The sequence below is a fragment of the Fusarium oxysporum genome, chromosome III, assembly GCF_013085055.1.
Source record: "Fusarium oxysporum Fo47 chromosome III, complete sequence".
Taxonomy (NCBI): domain Eukaryota; kingdom Fungi; phylum Ascomycota; class Sordariomycetes; order Hypocreales; family Nectriaceae; genus Fusarium; species Fusarium oxysporum.
The window spans coordinates 5,043,839-5,064,803 of NC_072842.1; the positions used below are offsets into that span (position 1 = coordinate 5,043,839).

Below are 20,965 nucleotides of genomic sequence, written 5' to 3' on the forward strand. Positions count from 1 at the left end.
TTAACCCTCTATTACTATAATAGTTATATATAAGTCTGTTTAGATTAGGTTCTAAAGCAACGGAAACTAAGTAATCTAGAGGAACAGGTTATAGTTTAGTGTATTCTCGACCTAGACTTATGAGGATTTGCTCCTAAGATGCTTAGTATTAAAGAAATGGCAAATTAACTGCTTTCTGGCTGCAACGCCGCCACCAGTGGGCAAGCGCTAGGCTAAAAGTTTTATTAGACGGCAACCAGAGCTTAAAACGCGTTTTCAGCGGAGATATGACTATTAGAGGGCCAAATGCAAAGAATCCAATCTAACCCTAACCTTAACCCTAAGTGGTGGTTAAGGAAGTTCGGCGCGACTTAGGGTTCGGCGCGACTTAGGGTTCGGCGCTGTGGGACTTGCGGCAAGGCTGGACATAATGCAAGAACCTGTTAGGAGGGTATTAAGGCCTCTGGAGATGAGCATAGTAATTAATTTTAATTAATTAGATAGTCTATTATATTTTTATTATAATTTATTTAAAGAAGGTAAAGAATCTTAATTAATATGCCTATCTAATTAATATGCTTATTATATATAGTATAGTTATTCTATATAGCTGTAGATAATTTATATATTATAAACCTTAAGAAATTTTCTTATTTTAAGGCTAAAGAACTAAAGAAGCTAATATATAAAATAGCTAAAAAGGATAAAGAGGATAAAGAGGATAAAGAGAATAAGGAGGATAAGGTAGCTATAGCAGCTATAGTAGCCCTGAAGGAAAATATTAACTAGTTACTAGATATTATAGTATTATAGAAAGCCCTAAAAGCTAAGAGAGGGCTAGAGTAAGTAACTAGAAAAGTTAATAATTAGAGTTATTAAATAACTTTAAGAAGGATTATATATACACTATAGCAGAAAGGTTAAATAAAGGTTTTATTAACTAGAAGATCTAGGCAGCTAGAAGTTTTAATAGCTGAGAGAAGAAAGGAAAACTCAGAATAAACTCAGTTTAGGTCAAATTCATAAGATTGATCCCATGATAATGCTAAACATAATAACACCAGATAAACATTTAACCTTCTGGCTTGGATTCCAACGGCTCGGGACAGGCCTTATGGATTGTGTTACGGCCTAGTCCTTTAGACAACGATTAGCTTAAAAGAGCAGCTAGTGTGCCCAGCAGTTGCAATAGCGATTATTAACTAATCTTTTGCCCATTGGTATAGCGGTCTAGCACAACTGTTACATCTAGTGCTGCCTTAATTAATTGGTATTTTTAGTCGGAAAAAGTTATAACCCATGTTTAAATTCTGCTTATATTCGTAATACATAACAGGGGTGATATTAGGAGGAATATCTTAGAGCTTTAATATAATTGATAGAATGGGTTGGAAATAAGTAGCTAGCATCGGCATCTCTTGGCATAGTATAACCCCCATCATCTCATCTGTCCCCCACCATTTTGTGACTGGTAGTTGGCAACACAAAAAGGGATTTAGTTCCCTTTAATAAACGGGCCAAATTTCCAGCTAAACTATATCGTTCCCCGTCGGGTGTTGCAAACACCCTGATGATATCAATGGCGCGGAGAAGTATGGTAGAGCCAGCCTAACAATCGTCACCGCATTTCCAGTAGTGGGAGCCGCAGGAACCAAAAGCGGCAGTCTTCTTGCAGGATAGACCGGCAGCTCCCGATTTCCGGCAATCATAATCCTCCAGGAGGGCAGAAAGAAACTTATTGCGGGCCGCCGTCGGTCCCAGATCGGGGCATGCGTCGGTGCATTTATAGTTGCAGCGTCCGCTCACTTCGCCGGTACTGGTGCAGGTCTTCTTGCACGCCTGGACACCAGCCACAGTGGCTAGAGCGTAGACAACGAAGGTTGGTTTAACCATTGTAATAGATCTAGAAAAACAGTAAGTATAAAGCAGCGACGTGCGTGACAAGGACATACAAGTGGGGAGGATGCTGTGCTGTTGTATAAGGTGATATATAAGTCGGGTTTGCTGTTAGCTGGGAAGGGCGTCAATCTGAGCGGTATTTATAAACAGAAGTTGGAGTCTACAGGCCTAATAAATATGTTGAGGGACTGAGGGAAGCCATGGGTATGTGTTCAGCAATTGGGCGTGTAACCTGTCAGCGGATGAAGCTTCTATCCGAATAACCCTTGGTCTTACGGTAATAGGGTCGTATCTGGCGGCTTTCTTTGCTGCTTAGACTTGCAGCCTTATTGCCAGGAATGCTGATATGTGCTCGGATCTACCGAAAATTGTAGCTCCTATCCTTGGCTTCAGAGGTTATCTAGCCCCTCAATGACCTCCTTTAAGGGATATTGCCCCGACGAACTAGCCCAAATCAGCCTTTAATAGCTTTCTGGCTCTACGCCTTCCTTCTTCCAGGCTAAAAGGATCCCAGCTAGTAATCGGCCATAAATTCTCCAGCTTAAAAGCTTAAATAGAGCCCAGCGCACAGCTGTAAATGATGGCAAATGCACACCGTGTCTGAAAGCACACCAGCCAATACGCGAACTGCTGACAGGCCACGCATAGGCTATAAAGCACGGCGCCTAACGTAGACATTTCAGAACTGATGTGACTATCGCATTCCGCCATCAGCGATGCATTCCGCATTCATTGATGGTGAAGGGTGAGGATGATCTCAGTGTCGGAGGCAGGTCCTGCAAGCCCCACTCCGTCAGGTTGTCCTGGCTCTGATGGGCATTCGAGCGCCTACGCCGGGGCTATCTGATGCACATGCGTTACCAACGAGAAGAGGCAGCTAGGGGCTCCTGTCGGACCCAAAGTGGAGCTGGTAGGAGTCGCAGGGCCTGTTATAAACGACGACTCCAGCCCTACCATGCAGAAGTTCCTGGAACAAAACCCCGCCTTGCAGAAGTTCCTTGAACTAAATCCTGTCTCGCAGAAGTTCCTGGAACGCATCTACAACAGCTACCAGGATTTCATCGCCGCGCTGAATCGCAGCGGTGTGTCCGACTGTGCGGTGTGGATGCTGAAGCTGTGCCGCCGGGTGCTCGGCGGCACCCCCAGCACCCGGACTATGGTCGGCGAGCAGCAACTGCGAGAACCGTTCTTCAATCATGGCAATCTCGTCGTGCAAGGACGTCTCCGCAGTTATATCTGCAATTTTACCATCTTCAAATCTTTTTCTTGGCAGAGCTTGTGGCAAGGAGATCGCAGAAGTAGTATAGTGGTTTATGCATATCTTCTATTAGAACGAAGCAAACTCAAAGTAATTTTTATTGTTGCAAATATAACATTGGCAAGTCTGGAACTTCAAATTGTATCTTGGATGATCTGGCATCTGGAGCTGGAGATTTATTGGTGCCACGATACCCTCTGACCCACTCTCAAATGCTACCGTAAGGTTGCGGGGTAAAGAAGCTTAAGCCAACCACATTGGTCTATATTTATACAAGTATGAACTGCCATTTTGGAAAAAGACAAACTAAAGCATTAATATTGCGGCGTAAATAGTTATTAGATACCTGCCATTTAGGTATAAAGTCAGCTGGATTTATATGCATTAGATAGATATTTCTGGAAAATACATTATTTTAGTCACACCGCATAATCGCCGCTGATATTTGCCAAATTTCTATAATAAAGCTGCTTTTATTACAGGATCGCTAAGAGGAATGGAGTAACTATGAGATCCGCCTTCATAATGAAAGACGTACTTGAATTTGGATGAACGCTGTGGAAAGTTAGCGTCGCCTTGAACTCCTTCAATTTACTTGAATCCTTCTGGAGAGGCGTGAATGGAAGTAAGGCAACTATCGAATATATCGCACTCTGCTGCTGCCGCGTCACTATCCTCACAACCTCCTTACGCCCCAGGAAGATTATAGTTAGTTAAGCTAAGAGAAACAAGCCCTAATCAAGCAGGTAGACCAGAAATGCGCCGCATTTCCACTTCTGCACTAATCAGAATCTCCATTTTCTTATTCTAAATTTCCCCTCTGGAAATACGCCGCATTTCCATCTGGGCCTGTACACCGAGAACGCGAAATATGCCGCGTTTCTTCCACAAAGGCCCATGCCAACCATCTAGACGACCGCGCTCTTAAACCTTATAGCGTTTAGTAATTTCGGTTGCGTCGATTAGGAGGAAGGAAGTGTTGAACAGGTGCTGGGGCCTCCCGTGCAAGCAGGGATACTTTAAGACTATAGCCGAAATGGTAAAAGCCTCTAAGGGGTAGATTACAACAGAACACAAGATGAATACACCAATTCACATCAATGAACCGAATACACGTAATGTCTGACAGGAAGCAGCAATAAAGTTCTCTCTTTATTCTTGGCTAAATATGGCTTCATAGAGGGTATCCGATCCTCTTGCTGCCTAGTCCCATAGTCTAAAATCAACTTTAGTAGAGTTAATTTTATTAACCCACTTTAAACCTAGTAGGGTTAATTATTGCTAAGGTGTAGAGCTAATTTAAATAAGGGTTTATCCTAGAATGCAATGCATCTTTTTACGTAAAGCGCCATAAGAGCATATATTATACTACTAAATAGTCTTATTATTAATTAAAATATAATTATTATTTAGATCTTACTATTAAGAACTAAGTTACTATAATAATTACTATAACGGCTTTAAACTTGTAATCTAAACTATATAATGCAATTTATCCCTCTACTATAATAAGGGTTTGTTGTAATGTGCTGATATTATAAAAAAGGTGACTAGATATAGGCATAGGGAGCTAACTAAAACTACTTTTTATACCCTATACCTAGTATTTTAGACCTGTAATTAAATCTCTACCTCTGCCTAAGACTAATATAATACCTAGATATAATATGAAACTAATACTAAATCTACTATCCTATATATTAAATCCCCTATTATACTTTTAATTACCTTATTAGATTTAAAGAGATATTATTATACTTATTATTCCCTAACTTATACTAGGAAAAGTAAAAGTCTAATTAGCTCTAAGATAAAGATTTCTATATATAGAAGGATAATATATTACTTCCTATTATTTATAACTATTATAATAATTCTTATATCTAATATTACCACTTAAGCTATAATTATAATAAGTATAATACTACTACTTATAGTATTAAGATACTTACCTAAAGAGTATATCTAATTACTTAAGAGTAATAGCTTAAGTATTACCTCTTACTTAAGTCTTTAGGAGCTATATAGGCTTTTATTTAGTATGCAGTTTAAGAACCTAGTTTCTATTACTTCTATAATATTACTATACTTCTATAAGCTAGGAACTTAAAGGTCTTAATAAAGGATATTACCTAATTATAAATAATAGTGTAATTCTAAAATTACTAGACCTATATAATTAATAAAAAGTATATTATAGCAGACTTCTATTTTAATATAAGAAAGAAGACCTATCCTTAATAGGTATCTTAAGGTATATTAATTAGTAATAAAGGTATATTAAATGGTAATATTAATAATTTAATATATACTCTGGCTAAGATGCTTTTATATAAGTATTATTATCTCTAATTATACTTATATTTAGCATAGAATAATATTACTGCCTAAGAAGTTAAGAGGTAAATATTTTATCCTTTTAATATATTTTATAATACTAAAAACCTAACTATTAAAACAGGTAAGTAATCCCTATAGTATAAAGCTAGACTTCTATATTCTTACTTTTACTATAGTATTAAAGAGGTTTTTGCAGTAAGAAATATTTATTTATTTATTAATACTATAATTAAAACCCTTATATTAAATAAAAAGTTATAATAAACTTAGGAATTAATTAGGGGCGCCCTTAGTTATTAGCTATTATTATAATAAAAATATACTTATATACTAAGCTTTATTACTATTTTACTTTATTAGGGTTAATAAAAAAGTTATTTAATATTAGGGAAAAGTATTATATTTCTAATAGCCTTTTTAATACTATTAATATAAAGTTCTATACTTAGTAATTATAAGATAAGTATTTTATAATACTAGCTAATTAGAACTCTTTATATTATAACTTTATAATAGAAACTATATTATATTACCTATAATAAAATATTAATAAATTATATATTATATTTAAAATAATTTATAACCTTTAATACCCTTACTTTATAATATAAGAATATACTTAAATTATATTTATATTTCTTTAATACCTTTAGTTCTTATACTTTAGAGGCCTTATATAAAAGTCTGGCAGTTATTAATAAGATCTTTAACTTTAACCAAATTAAAGTCAGCTTAATAGACTCTAATAGATAGAGGGTCTTAGATTTTTATATATTATAGAGACTTATAGGGATGTATAGTTTCTTAATAATATTAATTAAGAAATATTTATATTTAAATACCCTTATATTATTAGGAGATAGGTTATATAGGTAGAAATAGAAATCCCTTTAATTATATTCTTTTTTATAATAAGTAGGATATAAGGATTCTAAAGAAGTTAATTATTAATAGTAAGGATAATAATAAGTAAAAAAGGCACTAAATATTTATACTTAATTATATTATAGTATTTTATAATAATAAGTCTAATTACTAATAAGTTAAAATTCTTTATTTTTTTAATAAGGATTTTATTATATTATAATATTATATAACTTATAATAATTTAAAGCTAGTTTAACTTTTACGTAATAAGAGTTTCTAAGTATATTATAGCTACTATCTAGGTTATTTAAGCGCAGAGGTAAATTATAGTAATATAATATACTAATATCCTTATAGGGAGGAAGTATCCCTCCTATAAGGCATATTACTTAGATAACTAGTATAAAATAGTAAAGAGCCTTAAGAAGTATTAGCTTATTTAAATACTTAATAAATTATTAGCCGAGGAGGCATTTTATAAGAATAACTAAGTCGGAAATCATGGCATGGTAATCCAGTATCTAAAACTCAGAGTAATATACTGCCTATTTCTCTTAGGGTAATAGAAGCTTATGTTATCGATTTAAGTACCAGAAGAGGGCATAACTAATAAGTTTTCTAAGCCCTAATTATAGCAAGCCAGTAAGAAGCCAAAGGGTTAGGATGTAATTACTATAATATTACTATATATATCTTTACCTGCTAGATAATAAAGAAAGAAATCTTATATTATAAAAGGTAATAATAAGAATGGCGTTATAACTTTAAATAATAGGTTTATAGTAAATAATAATAAGAATAAAAAGGCCTTTAAAGAGCTGCCTAATTATTAGCTATTAAAGCTGCCCTTATAATTACCTAGGCTTTTAATACCTATTAGTATTAAGTTAAAGGACTTAAATAAAATATACTAAGATATTATTAATAGTTTTATCTAGGAAGTAAAGATAATAAAGGAGAAAATCTAAAAGTAGAAAAGGCTTAGATTATTACTATTTATTAAGAAGGAGCTCTAAGTAATAGCTATATAATAAATAACTTCTCTTAATAAGATATTTAAGATTTTAGGTATTAAACTAAATAAAGCTATAATTTATAAATAAGAGGTTTTATATATCTTATAGAGATATTATAGTAATTATTATAAGATTATAAATCCTAAGTGCTCTAAAAGTAATAACTAGGAAATTATAAATTTATAAAGTTTAGATATTAAAATAAGTAAAAATACTTATAAGAATAAGTATTAGGAGGATTCTTTTTATTTTAATACTAATAAGTATATTAATATTTAGGCCTAGGTATTATTTATAAGTAATTTAAGTTAAATTTATTATTATAATAAATTTATAAGGTTAATATTAAGTAGAAATATAAATAAAATAATATTCATTACTTATTTTATTTAATTATAAAAAATAATAAGATAAAATAAAGTTAATTAATAATAGTATAATAGGTTATATTTAATTAAATAAGTAATATTAAATATTACTTTAATAGCTCTATAAGATAGCTATTTAACTTAATACTAATATTAAATCCTACTTTTAGTATTAATATTAGCTGAAAGGTAAACTATTAAGGGATATTAGAGATTATTATAATATAATAGAGCTAGCTAGTATAAAACTCTTTATCCTATTAGCTAATTTAAATAATTTCTAAAGCTCTTAGGGGGGAAAGAAAATAATCTTAATCTATTACTATTTTCAGTTTAATATAAACCCTATTAAAGGCTTAAAAATAGCTTACTTAACTGGCTGCAGTTATAATTGCCCTTATGCTAAGGTAAGTAAGGCAGACTTTAATATATATTAGTCTATATATAGGAACTAAATAGCAGGCAGCTAATTATACAGCTAATATATAAGGCCATTAGGCATGTAATAATACTTATAATAACCTAATAAATATAGGTAAGTAATTTAAAATAAGGGGATTAAATAGGTAATTATTAGCTATATATATTCCTTAGTTATAAGGTAATTTTTATGCCTACCCTGCATACTATATTAGCGTTAAGTTGTTATTAGGCATACTGGCCAGCTGCAAGTTTGCGGAGGCAGCTCATTAACTGCCGTCTGTTCGAAGGAGGTCCGAGCGTTGATCATTGACCAATTGACCCTCTGTGATATTTGAGTCCGGCAGGGGACGTCATCCATCGTTGCAGCCAGATAGTCCATGGCATTGTGGGTGGCTATGGTGGGGCTCTGATCGCAACTGCGTGTCCACGATTACGAGATGAAAACTACTACATTATGGCTTACAACGAGGGGCTGAGGCAGAACGGTCCAATGTTGCGCCAAGGCAAGGGTGTCGACAGATGTCACCTTAGTTGGTCTACCTATGCCTCCATAAGCTTTGTAGTGTCCTGTAGGAACCAGGGAAATCATTCTAACCACTCGTTGTTAAATTTAGACGTCATCTCTTTAACCCAACGGAAATTGGGCCGCCGACTGCGTCTCAACTCTCATGCGTCGAATCACTTTAGCTACTACCTTAGTTATAAGCAGAGAAATCTCGTCTTATCATAGAGACCCTAACGGCACTGTTATAAGCCAAGCGGCTCGAATGCGAGAAAGTTAGCCTAATTAGTAGCACTGTCCCGCTAACTAAAAGACAACAGGCAGATGCTAAACATACAGGAATTTCCCAACAGCGATCAGAGCAGTACTGCACGTTATCTCCTCTCCGAGGAAAGAGGAAACTACGCTGATCAATTATCGTTTTTAATTTCAATAGAAACGCCTATCGGAGGCCCGATTGGCCCCCTGTTTCACCGACTGAAGCCACAACAGCCACATTGTAGGGATGGTCTGGCAAGTAGGATGGATATGAGCACATACTGGATAGGTGCCTGATTGCCAGCTGGCTGCTGATTAAGTCGTAGCGGGGACATATGGCTACCAGGCCGTCACTAGCGTTTAGTCCACAACATATGTAGAATTAAGCGGCCCTTAAGCTAAGATGTGAGAGGTGGCAAGACGCTGTTGCCTCGAAAGAAGATGCATGAGAAATCATGGTGGGGCGCTTATGGCAGAAAGCGTTGACTTAGTAGCAAGTGCGACCATATTGGGAATCATTGGCCGTGGTCTCTTGTCTAAAATAGATGACCTGCATTATCTATTCGCCCTGGGAGGAAGAAACTGGCTGCTAGATTGTAGGTATTAGGTATACACGAGCCCGTCTTTTTTGTATGGTACAAAGACCTATGAGTTTCTTATCTACTAGCAACAGCCAAGGCGGATAAAACTGGCAAGATCTGGCATTTTCTTAGTTAATATTCCTAAAAATGCGTATACCCATTGCTACCTGATGCTCATACCTTCCCTAACACCAAAACAGTTCTGCACTTTAATATCTGAACTGCATATGGCCTTAGTCGAGCTGTGATGGCTTACTGTGGTTGCTAGGGTTGCGGGGGCGCGTGATCGGTCGTGCTACGTTTGACGGAGGCCGGCTAAATCACTGGCAAGAAAGTCCTGGAGAAATTGCTACTGACACACAGCAAACGGGCCAGCTGGTTTAGGGTATTGCGATATGCTGGGCCCCTATATCAAGCAGGCTGCCGATCCTTCTTGATTTAAACCTAACAGACCTTAAGTCTTGAACATAGCCCCGACAAGAATTACTCAGTGAGGCCATTGAACATGCTGTCTTGGCGGTACCAGCCTCTACATTGGTGCCTCTTGACGGTGACAATTCTTTTTAGACGTGCGATTGGTCAAGATCTCGATAAGTTCGACAGATGCAAGATCCGCCTTGATCGCATCTTAAATGGCACCGAAACCTTCGGCGCAATTAACAACGACACAGTCGCCCCATTCTTGTATACTGGCCCAGTGCGGGGCATGAACATCGAGTATGCGCAGACGTCGAGAAACAGCTTCACCACGCTCACGACCCAAGGTATGTGTCGCTGAGCCCTGACTGGCCGCAGCGGTCTGCTTCCGCTAATTTTCCATGTAAAAATGCTGCAAAGTCATCTGCGAAGATCCTATCGACTGGTATTGGACAACGGACATCTCTCGGACTCTTAGCATTATCTCTAACTGGATCCTTCCGATCATCGCATTGCTTGCTGCCCTCCCTTACGATTCGCTCCATAATAGGAACCCCCGAGCACCTTGGTATGAACGCAAATTCTGTAGGACGGTCGGCGCGCTACTGAATTGGCTCGGATCTCCACAAACTGCTCTTACTGCGACGTTATTTAACATCCATCAGACTCGAAAATGCTTCCACGAAACTCTGCCTTCGGGTCAAGGCATATCTAGGAATCACGCCCTACAGCCGCTAAAGAAGGATGCATACTATATTCTCTGTTGCATAGGCCAGTTCAAGCTTCTACACCTAGACGACCCGGACCGGCATTTTCTGGAAACCCTGATATATGGCCTATTTAATCCTATATGTAACATAATCGATAGCAAAAGGATCCATATCGACAAAGTCGAGCCCCAACAGATAAGCAATCAACCCACACCAGAACAAAAAGCCACAAGATGGACCAGACAACTCCTCCAGGAAATGGCATTTCATTTGAGAATGCTGCAGCGCCGAGGGGTGTATCCGACTTTTCTCAGCATATTCCTCTTCTTCATCGCCTACGCTGTCTCCGTCGTGCTGGCATTTGCGGACATTGGCGAGAGGACGACGACCTACTCACTCGCATTCGGTATTCTTATCAGCTGGTTTCCACTATTTATCTTATTCTCCATTCTCGATCGAAATCCCGTTTCTGCAGATCGAAGCCGGTAAGTTTCAGCCACCCATAAGGCCGTGGCGTCTCAGAGTATACCTTACTTAGGTGTTCGTATGTAGGAAGTCCATATCTCGCTGGATGTGGAATGTAGAGGCAGTAAGAGAATGGGTGGACAGTCAGAACCCGCCAGAGCATCCGAAATGGTGGTCACAAGGGAGAGAGGAGGCACCATGGAATCAAGGCTGTGCCCAACAGACTAGCTTTGACAGGTGCATCTCAAACTTCGTGGGCCAAGGAAGGCAAATCGGGTACAACGGGCTGTCATACGCCGTTCTGAACAGTGTATACGATAGCTATGGTGACAGTCGCCGAATGCGGCCACTCAAGACCATTGTCGATCAGTCCAATATATGCCTTAACCGTTGCCGTCCTAGATCCTGGTGGGCGCTGTCCTTAATCTCCCTAGCGCTCGTCTAGCTGGAAATTGGAATGGCTTTTGTGGCCTCATATAACATCCCAACCGTCGGTATTGGCTCACAATCAGACGACCATTTATTCTCGAACTACTGCACACGCCTTACAGCAATGCAAATAAAACGTAAGCAAATGTGGCTGGGCCACAATTGATTATTACTACCTTTTTTCGCCTTTGCTATATGGGGCAACACTCCGCGATGATCTTGTTTTGGCGGAAACCTACGATCATACGCTCAGGAGACATGAGGAGAGACCACAAGCGATTCCTTGCACACATTGAGGCAAAACAAAGCCTTTATAATTCATGATTCACTGCTCGTGGTCGAAATTTAACATAAAGTCGTTGACAGTCATGGCTTACTACCGCCATTACGATCCTCAGAAACGTCAAGCCCGCCAATAATAAACGGAGATCGTCAACATCACCACAGTATCCTCCTCATCCTCCTCTTCTAATTCTCGCTTTATCAATTTATTTCCCCCACCTTATCAAACATAATTAACATGACCCGATCACTTTTAGCAGGGCCCGTCAAGCCTAAGCGAAAGTGTATGTTGCCCTTTCCCTCGTTTGATTGTTAGTCATGCTGTATTGGTCCCATGTAATGAATCAAGGGCGCCTTATAGTATACAGGAATAGAGCAAAAGCAAGACGGACTACTCTTACCATACTAACACAACGTTATGCAGGCACCCGAAGTGTTTCTACCCTTAACCCCTCACAACTGGCCCGCAAAAGAGCCAGAGATCGAGAGGCCCAGAGGATCATCCGCACCCGCACGAAGGAGCACATCGAGCGGTTGGAGCGCGATTTGAAGGAGCTCAAGAGCAATCAGAGCAGCGATCAGACTGTCAAAGAGCTGTTGCGTCGCAACAAGGCGCTGGAGGAAGAACTAATTCGACTCAAGAGCAATACAGGAGCGCCGATGACTTCATCACCTTACTCTGTACCAGATTTAACTCCACGACAGCTCTCGTTAACCTCAAAAGTCTACGACCACAATCTTAGTACTGGTAGCCATGCTATTCCTAGTACGTGCGAATCGCCATTCCCTGGCGACTACAACTCCTTCTTCGACCACAGCCAACAATACGTCCCTCTACCCAATCACTGCGAATCTTGGGCGAGCACCACTCCCTGCTCTACCCCCTCCAATTTCTCGACCCCATCATCAACAGTCAATGCTTATGGAGCCGATTGTGTCCCAACCAGCGCACCCACCTTGATCCTCCCTTGCAACAACACCAGCTCCTCAAGCACCAGCGTTACGGGCCACCAATGAACGTGGACGAAACAATCTATAGAGGTAGAAGAGGGAGCCGTACTGTACCCCTCGTTATTTCTACCTGTTACCGGTACGGTGGAGGATTGGTTTGTGGGTTGCCTGTGTGTGTAAGTGGCTTTGCGCTGTAGACCTACTAAGATTCTTCGCATGACAATTGACGCAATAAACTTCAGCTCACATTACGTTTGTTAGTTGCCAGTGGCTGGATATCATAACACTGGCAGTTCAAAGCTTCAGTTAGTTAAGAACCGGTCTACACGCCCTTCTCAAAGCAAGGTGGTTTTTGTAGTGGAATTCTCATCTCATACAACCTGATTGACTAGTCGAGTACAGTTCTGTGGCGGTTTTGTGGCGGCCAATATATTCTGCCAGATGCTTTTATGGTTTTTGTTTTTGGCCGCATGGGCTGGAGCTTAACGGAGATACCAGGGACCTCTTGCGTAATTATGACATTAGACGCAGAAGTCAACTAGTTGCCTGAGAAGTATATACATCATAGCTCGCTTTGCATTGTCATTTTAACCTGACGGGCAAAACGTTCAGCTACGCCTACTCTGTAATAGTTGCAAACAGCCGAAGTAACCTATCCCTTTAAGCGGTACAGCCCTTCAGGAGGTTACTCGCCCCGGGGGCCCATAGGGACACGGGCACCGGTGGCTCCAAAAGTTCCACGGGTACCCGTGGGCATTATGTAAGCGGCGATGGCTAACACTACGATAACTACAACGAGAAACGACTACGGGCTTGTGAAGACCGGATTAGTGCGAAGGGATTGCGGCCAGATTGCCATATGAAATGGCGTTGTGAGGTCGTTATGTGGGGTGTAATCGGCTACAGAGCTGAATACAATGCCTGCTGCTCGTCACTATCTTCCTCACATGCTCCCCATATCTCCCCTGACCCTCTTCTGCTCGAGAATGGTGCGACTACTATCTCGTCGGCTACTTTGACATCGAGATGATCGTTTTTTGACTTGTCCCAGTCAAGGTAGGTCATCATCTCTTCTTTGGTCTATTCCCTAGAGCCTGTTGGCATCTCACAGCACCTAGTCATTTGCTTCCAGTCGAGGCACCAGTCATAGTCGGCTTTACTATACTATAAAGGTAGACCTATCGCCTTATGATACTGCTGATCGTTCTTGGTGCTACCAGGCGGCTGCGCCTTTTACTAATCGTGTCTTGCTGTAGTGTATCTCTGGTAGATAGCTTGTAGGTCATTATACCGCAGGACTGGTGTTACTGCTATCGCTTCTACCGATGATTCTACTGCTACCGGGCTATTTATTATCACTGGCAATAACGCGATTGTTGAAGCATCGGCTACTGTTAGCAGATTAAACATGGCTGTCAATATTGGTGTCTCTACCGGCATATTTATTGTGGCCGGTTGTGAAATCACTGTGTGCCGCAAAGGGCACGAATTCATTCTATGGCCTGTTGCGTGGTATTTGCTGCATATAGGCTGCGCTCTGGGTTGTGTAGCTGCCTTAACTACCTCGAAAGCACTAGGCTCCCGTCGAATGCTTGACCGTGGCTTTACTGAGTTGTTAGCTATTCGATTAATATGCTGACGAGGCTCACGTAGTAGGTGAGGATTCCCGGGGCGACTAAGATGCCAGTATCTATAGAAGTACTCCAGACAAAGGGGCCAATCCTGCTCTTATAGCGCCTTAAGCATATGGGCGCAAGGGAGACCATGAGATTTAGAGAAAGTTCTAGTTTAAACGGGTAGGTCTTCTTTTAAGAATAGTTTCCGCTGCTCTTTGACCTTACGTAAAACCTTATAAGATACCCAGCCATATACGGCACTATAGAAGACTCCAGAGAGCTTAATTAGCATACTTAATTGCTGCTTGGCTTGATTCTACCTTAGCTCAGCTAATTAATTAAGTAATGCAAGCTTCATGGCCCTCTAAGCCTCGAAAAGGTCTAATATAGATTTCCTTAGGTAGCTCTTAAGAAGAATATAAATACCTTTGACCTGCAAGGTTATTATATTTTTAAAATAAGGGTATTAGTTTACCTAAGCCTTAATAAGCTTTTCCTTATAGAGATTAAGCTAGTTGGCCTTAATATACCTAACTTCTTTAAAATATTATAGTAAGTAATGCTCTTCCAGCCCCTTAATGCGCTAATCGAAGGTCTCCTTGTTTACTAATCTTATAATTAAATACTAGTAATTAGAAAAAGTTATTCTAATTGTTAAGACTTTTGCGATAAGCCTCTGGCCCCTGGTTATAGTATATAAAGAGTGGCTAATAGTAGCAGAGTATTGCCTTATTAGTATGCCAGAGGTATAAAAGCGAAATTATAGTAGAAAAGCAGTAAGTAATAGCATTTATATAGGCGAGGCACCTATCCATAAGGATAATAGATAGTAAGGCTATACTGCAAAGCTTATATATTAATCGAAGTCAGTTAAAGGCCTAGGTATAGTCCTCCTTGCTCTTACCACTTAGGAATATAAAAGTAATACAGGAAGATTACTAGCAGGCATCTACCCCGGTGATATTAAGGAGCAGCATTCTATATTCGTTTATCTTATATATGCAATCTAAGAAGAGCAGGTCTAGATATGCTTTTAAGTATGCTAATAACTCTGGGTAGGTGAACAATACTCCTATAACTCGGTTATATAAATTAAGTTACATCTGGTTTTAGAACCCTTCCTTGTCTAATTAGTTACCGAAAGCGTGTATAGTGCTTTGACCCTTATACAGCTTATGTTTGCTGTCTGTAATACGGTTGTAGATGTCGTGCTAGGTTGCAATGGTGTTTGGGTTCTGGCGGATATAAGTTCTAATATACTGTTTATAATGTGGCTCGTGGCATACTGCCTGCTTCAGACCATATGGCTCTCTCCTTCCCTGTTTCATGTTGTTCCTTGGCGAAGGCCATCGACTAATCGACCACAAAATTCATTTTACACAGAAAACAGGTGGTCATACCTGCTCTTCACGCTGGTATTACGATTTTTGGGGCTACTACTGGGGTCGTTTCTGGCGGGTCGGCCCCACTGGGACCGTTCATACATGGGCAACCTGTATCCTTTTGACTGGCGTAAGACAACACTTAGGTCACGAGCAGGGATTCCAACCAATCATCGAATCACAAGCTCAAGGTACGTAAGCCCCCGCCTAATTTAAGTGATGCCAGTCCTAACATTTTCCAGAGGTATAAAGAAATACCTGGCATTACTTATAGCTATACCGGGATTTCTATATTTCCCCTCTGTTGCTGCTAGTTGCAGATAAAGGTTTTTCCTTTGACTTTATCTCCCTAAGCCGCATCTCTTTGCAAGCCTTATAAGTAATAGGATTTTTATTACAGAACTATTCATTTTGTAATATAGGCATAAACTTATCCCTAGTCTGAAATCCCTATCTTAACTAACTACTCGGCTAATATTTTGCAATAAGCTAATAAATAAGATACTACTGCCACTCTGCTTAAGATTTCTCTGGCTTCCACCGTAGGTTTCCTTATTACTGCTAAATAAAGCTATTAATCAGGGCTATTTCTAGCAGGAAGTCCCAAGCTAGTACTGAAGCCTGGCTAGGTACCATTAATCATTCTACGCCCCAACGACTTCTGCCTATCGCTATGACTCAATATTCTATGTTGCCTAGAAGGATTTGATGGTATTTAAAGTGACTCTATGCCCTTCTGTCGCCAAACTCAACGCCAGCAGACCATCACTTGCATCAAGATCTTGAGCTGGAAGTACCCGAACAGGAAGTAGAATCACCAGCCGAACGCGGTCAACAAGCCCGGTTAAGAACCCTGATAACTTACTGAAGCTCGCGAAGCGTGTCAAGTGGATTGAGACAGCGCCTGGGAGGATGAAAAAGACGATACAGGCAACGAACAATGCTGCGGCGTTAAATCTCTGGAATAGCATATGGAATGTCGTTGGCGGTCTTGGATATATACCTCGAGAGCTGAAGGACCTTTTGCAAGAGGAGTTGCAAGCTTTTGATACCAAGTTCACGACCGAACATCGCGTTGTGAACTTGACTGCTTAGCAACAAGAGGGCGCAGCCCAGATCTTCATATCTTTCTATGATAAGACAAAATATCAAATGAATTTATACAACGAACTCACCACCATCCGCGAAATCGTCAAAAGACTCAACAGATTTCATTAAGTGGAACCTCTCCGAGGCTGCATAGAACTATCATATTCAGGGCCCAACCCTTCGCCTCGCCATGTCCACCATTGCCGATATCTGCACCGAAAACATTACAACTGCTTCTATAGATAAGGATTTTCTACCAGCTTGGAAAGGAGAAGAGACTGATGTCGGCAAGATGATTGATTATATTCTCCTTTTACGGCCTGACATGCGGTTAAGCACCGACATAAAAACCATTATGGATGTGCGCGAGGGCCCAAAGACATTCAATCAATCTACGAGCGAGCATTTACGGTACAAGCCAACAGGAGTTTCCTAGAGACAAAAACAGACATGAAGCGTCATTCAGAGGGCAAAGTACAACTGGGAATTTGACTAGCATCATGGTTTGAACGGACTGCCAATTTGCAGCGACCAAGACCCTGCTTATGCCAGTCTTGCTGGTTGTTTGTGCGAGATGGGAATTGCATTTTGCGTTCGATAATGGGACGCATTATGATGTTGTTGGGCCTGTTGATGTTGGGGGGACGGGAACAGTGGAGGATATGTATCGTTTGCTTGCTGTTCTGAGATTATTAGGGAATTGGGTTAGTGGCGAGTTTCGGGAATGGGTCAAACAGTGTATTGGGACATAATATTGTTTATGAGGACTTTATTTTGGAAAGGAATCTTAGCAACCGATGATTGCTTACCATTACTTATTGTCGCTCTGGATGTGCTTAAAATGAATTGAAGGTCAGGTCATTCATAATGAGCAGTAGTAGTGAATTGGTCCTTTTTTTCTGTGTGGGGTATTCCATCCCGTAGGTTTTACTTTAAATCACCTAGCTTGATTACAAAGGGCTGTTGTTCCTGAGGCTCGTTGAGACCATGCCCGGCCTGCGACACCCTCCACCCCCGAGATTTTAATCTATATTAGATAAGATCTGCATATTATCCTAATTAATATCCTCCTCTGAAACGTGTCCTAGATTAATGCACGATAAAATATCAGCCAGACCTAATTATTTTATAAAGTAAGAATGCTTTTCTATTAAAAGAGGTTTTATAAAACCGTCTGCAGGTATATCTATTATTAAAACCTATTAAACTATAATTTTACTATCTTATTAGATCTATCTTAGCCAGTAATTATGGGCATTAATATGCCTTAACTTTATTATTAGTTATAGTCTCTCTTTTTAAACTAATCCTATTATTTATTAAGTATTATAGAGGATATATAATTAGTATTCTAAATTAAATTATATTTAACTAAATAGTTAATATAAAGCTATTATATTCCTTATTATATAAGATAGTACTAATAATTCTACTTTAGTTATTAATATAATTATAATCTTCTATTTTAAAGATTACTATATAATTACCCTATTAAACATCTTTATAAGATAGCCCTAAGTAGATCTTTAAGTCTCTAGATTATCTGTAAATAATATATTACTTAACTATTATAATACTTTATTATTACCTATCTCTATTACTATAGCCTTATTTATAAAGCCTAAGAACTTAATAGTATAATACTATATAATCTAGAGATATAAGAAAACTTTATTTATATACTATAAATACTCTAGTAAATGGTTTATAGTAAATTAGCTTAACTAGCTAGCTGTATAGGAAATATCTAGTCTTATTACTACTACTATATATAGAACTAATCCTACCTTTTCTTATATCTCTATTATCTATTAAATAGTAGCCTGTCCTTTAAAAGGTTAGGGATAGTATAACGGAATAAGAGGAGTTATCATTCTTATTGATTTATTGATCCCGAACTTGGTATAAAGTTTATCGATATATCTATCCTGGCAGATCTAGAGCTTCTTGGCCTTGGTATCTTAAAGGATCCTGATGTTAAGGAAGGTGATTGCTTCTCCCAAATCCTTGTGTTGAAGTAAAAAGGGTTAATTGTATTATTGTTAGTCCTAAGTTACATGTGTCTGAGAGGAGCACAGCTCCTTACATAGTATCCACATCCCAGCCACCAGTAGGTCGGACCACCTTAGCCACATTGTCTCAACAGAGTAGAATGGCTATGTTGTTCTTGTTGGTCATCTCCGCTTATGTCGTTCGAGAAGCGAGCCATCATGACTAGTTCTATATGATCATCTGTGTGATAGACACTATAGATGGTAGCGGAAGTTGAGCAGATGATCTATGTATATATAATAGACACATGGATATAGTAAATAATAATGATTGTTAATGTCTCGTTTTGGAGTAACAGAGCCATTCATTAAACTCAACAGGGGTCAGATAACAGAAACACGACGCGTTTCGCGTTTTAGGTTTTCTGATTTTATTAAGGGGCCCCATCCATCTACCTTGGGTGTCAGTAGATAGATGTAGATAGATTCCCCACCCTGGCCGAGACGGCTCCATCCCAGCTCGGAAGTTTCCCAGAATGCGATCAACGACCCTGAATATGGGCCCGAATGAGTCAGCGCACCGGTAGACACCTACCAGGCAATGTCGGGAAGTTTTCGAAGAGAGTTGATGCAGCACTCCCAGGCAAGCACACTCAACTATTGTACGATGGGTTATCTCGGAGAGAAGCCAGTGTGTTAGCACAGCTGAGGACAGGCATGGCCAGATTGAATGGATACTATTTCGGATCAGAGTAGCAGCATCGCAGCAATGCGCATCGACACGTTCAGATCCCTCAAATAAGGTTGAACTCGAAACTCGGGGACAAAAGAAGCAAAGAAATTAAGCAATCAAAGGCCTGGACCACCGCTTTGACTTGAAATTTGCTTGAGGTTTTTGTATTGAGAGCCCTTTTTGAAGTGAAAGTAGAATGCGGGGTGAATACAGGGATTATCAGCCAATGACATCACGAAACGTCCACTTTCAGTGAAAGTGAGAGGATCAATAATACTGTATAGCAGGGTACAACGGTCTAGTACTGCGTTGCGTAGAGAAGAAGCAAGTCTTCAAGAAGCAACCCGGATCGCCTTCCTGGACTTCAATTTCCGAGGGTGTTGTTCAGAATATGGGGGATCCTAACCTCTTAATAGCTGATTCATTAATGATATAGGGGCAGAGTCGCTAAAAAAAACATAACTTTTAGGTAGAAAATAACGTCACTGTTCTTCCGATATTTAAAGATTTGGAGTCGCACTGCAAGGGAGGATAAAACCTTCCTCGGCACAGTAAGTTCTTAATAAAGGAGGTACTTTTTATTTATGTATTTGCGAATCAACGCCCCTTTCGCTAGTCAGAGTCTCCCTTGCGGGAGCGGTAGCAACCACAGGAAAGACAATATAGAGCCCCCCGTGAGAGGCATCCTCACCATCATCCGGCCATGAAAAGAAACATGATAACTTTATCTCATTACTCCTACTTTTGCTTTCCGGCTTCCTCTACACGCTTAGCCACGTTGTTGAGCAGACTCTCGACGCCTGTCCCGATGCCGCCCACCACGTTGCCGACTGGCTGCCCGATCTCTCCCGTCGCGCCTGTCAGCGTATTGCCCACGCCGCGCAGCGCTGCTCCTGTGACGTTACCGAGCGTGCCCACGACCCCGCCGACCGTGTTGCCTAGGGTGTTCGTGACGAACTGGACGGAGTCCGCGGTTTCGTTCTGGCCGGTGGCAGTGTTCTTTTGGTTGGACGCCATTGTGTTTGGGTACAGGGAGTGCTTCGGTTACAATATTGAGGTATATTGGTGGTTGTAGTGGTGTTGAAGAGTCATTTGGGAATATGAGGGGCTGTTGCCATTTACTAAGTCAACGTACGCTACACTTTTTTGGAAAAGATGTTTAAATAGGTTGTCTCCTCGAAATGACGTCAACTAACACTCTTAACTGTCACCTACTCGTGTCTATTGGATCAGGTTTCCACAGTACTGCCATCTTTTGCATGTAATGACGTCCTGTTGGTGTCATTCCAAATTGTACGTGTACGGGATTGCCATACCTGACGGAGCCGCTCTCGAGAATCGAGATCATCGAGCGTAGCGTTAGTGGACTTACGGATTTGTTCAAATAACACTGATTGACAGCTCAAGCA

The 20,965-nt window shown here is 39.8% G+C and overlaps 4 protein-coding genes across 4 annotated transcripts; 2 read left to right on the top strand and 2 right to left on the bottom strand.

Moving 5' to 3' along the window:
- Window positions 1–1,280: 1,280 nt before the first annotated feature.
- Window positions 1,281–3,076, bottom strand: FOBCDRAFT_317677 (uncharacterized protein; the record flags this gene model as incomplete). Its single annotated transcript, XM_059612007.1, has 3 exons — window positions 1,281–1,882; window positions 1,932–1,990; window positions 2,930–3,076. The coding sequence occupies 3 exons, from the start codon at window positions 3,074–3,076 to the stop codon at window positions 1,588–1,590; spliced, it is 501 nt and encodes a 166-aa protein (XP_059467026.1). The 3' UTR covers window positions 1,281–1,587.
- Window positions 3,077–9,996: 6,920 nt separating this feature from the next.
- Window positions 9,997–11,528, top strand: FOBCDRAFT_199470 (uncharacterized protein; the record flags this gene model as incomplete). The annotated part of the gene is made up of 3 exons (XM_059608949.1): window positions 9,997–10,255; window positions 10,329–11,103; window positions 11,171–11,528. 3 exons carry the CDS (start codon window positions 9,997–9,999, stop codon window positions 11,526–11,528), a joined length of 1,392 nt encoding a protein of 463 aa, XP_059467027.1.
- Window positions 11,529–12,032: 504 nt separating this feature from the next.
- FOBCDRAFT_199471 (uncharacterized protein) lies at window positions 12,033–12,811 on the top strand (the record flags this gene model as incomplete). Its single annotated transcript, XM_054704037.1, has 2 exons — window positions 12,033–12,078; window positions 12,219–12,811. The coding sequence occupies 2 exons, from the start codon at window positions 12,033–12,035 to the stop codon at window positions 12,809–12,811; spliced, it is 639 nt and encodes a 212-aa protein (XP_054560012.1).
- Window positions 12,812–20,294: 7,483 nt separating this feature from the next.
- FOBCDRAFT_271883 (uncharacterized protein) lies at window positions 20,295–20,573 on the bottom strand (the record flags this gene model as incomplete). The annotated part of the gene is made up of 2 exons (XM_059611465.1): window positions 20,295–20,401; window positions 20,462–20,573. The coding sequence occupies 2 exons, from the start codon at window positions 20,571–20,573 to the stop codon at window positions 20,295–20,297; spliced, it is 219 nt and encodes a 72-aa protein (XP_059464585.1).
- Between the last annotated feature and the right edge of the window lie 392 nt (window positions 20,574–20,965).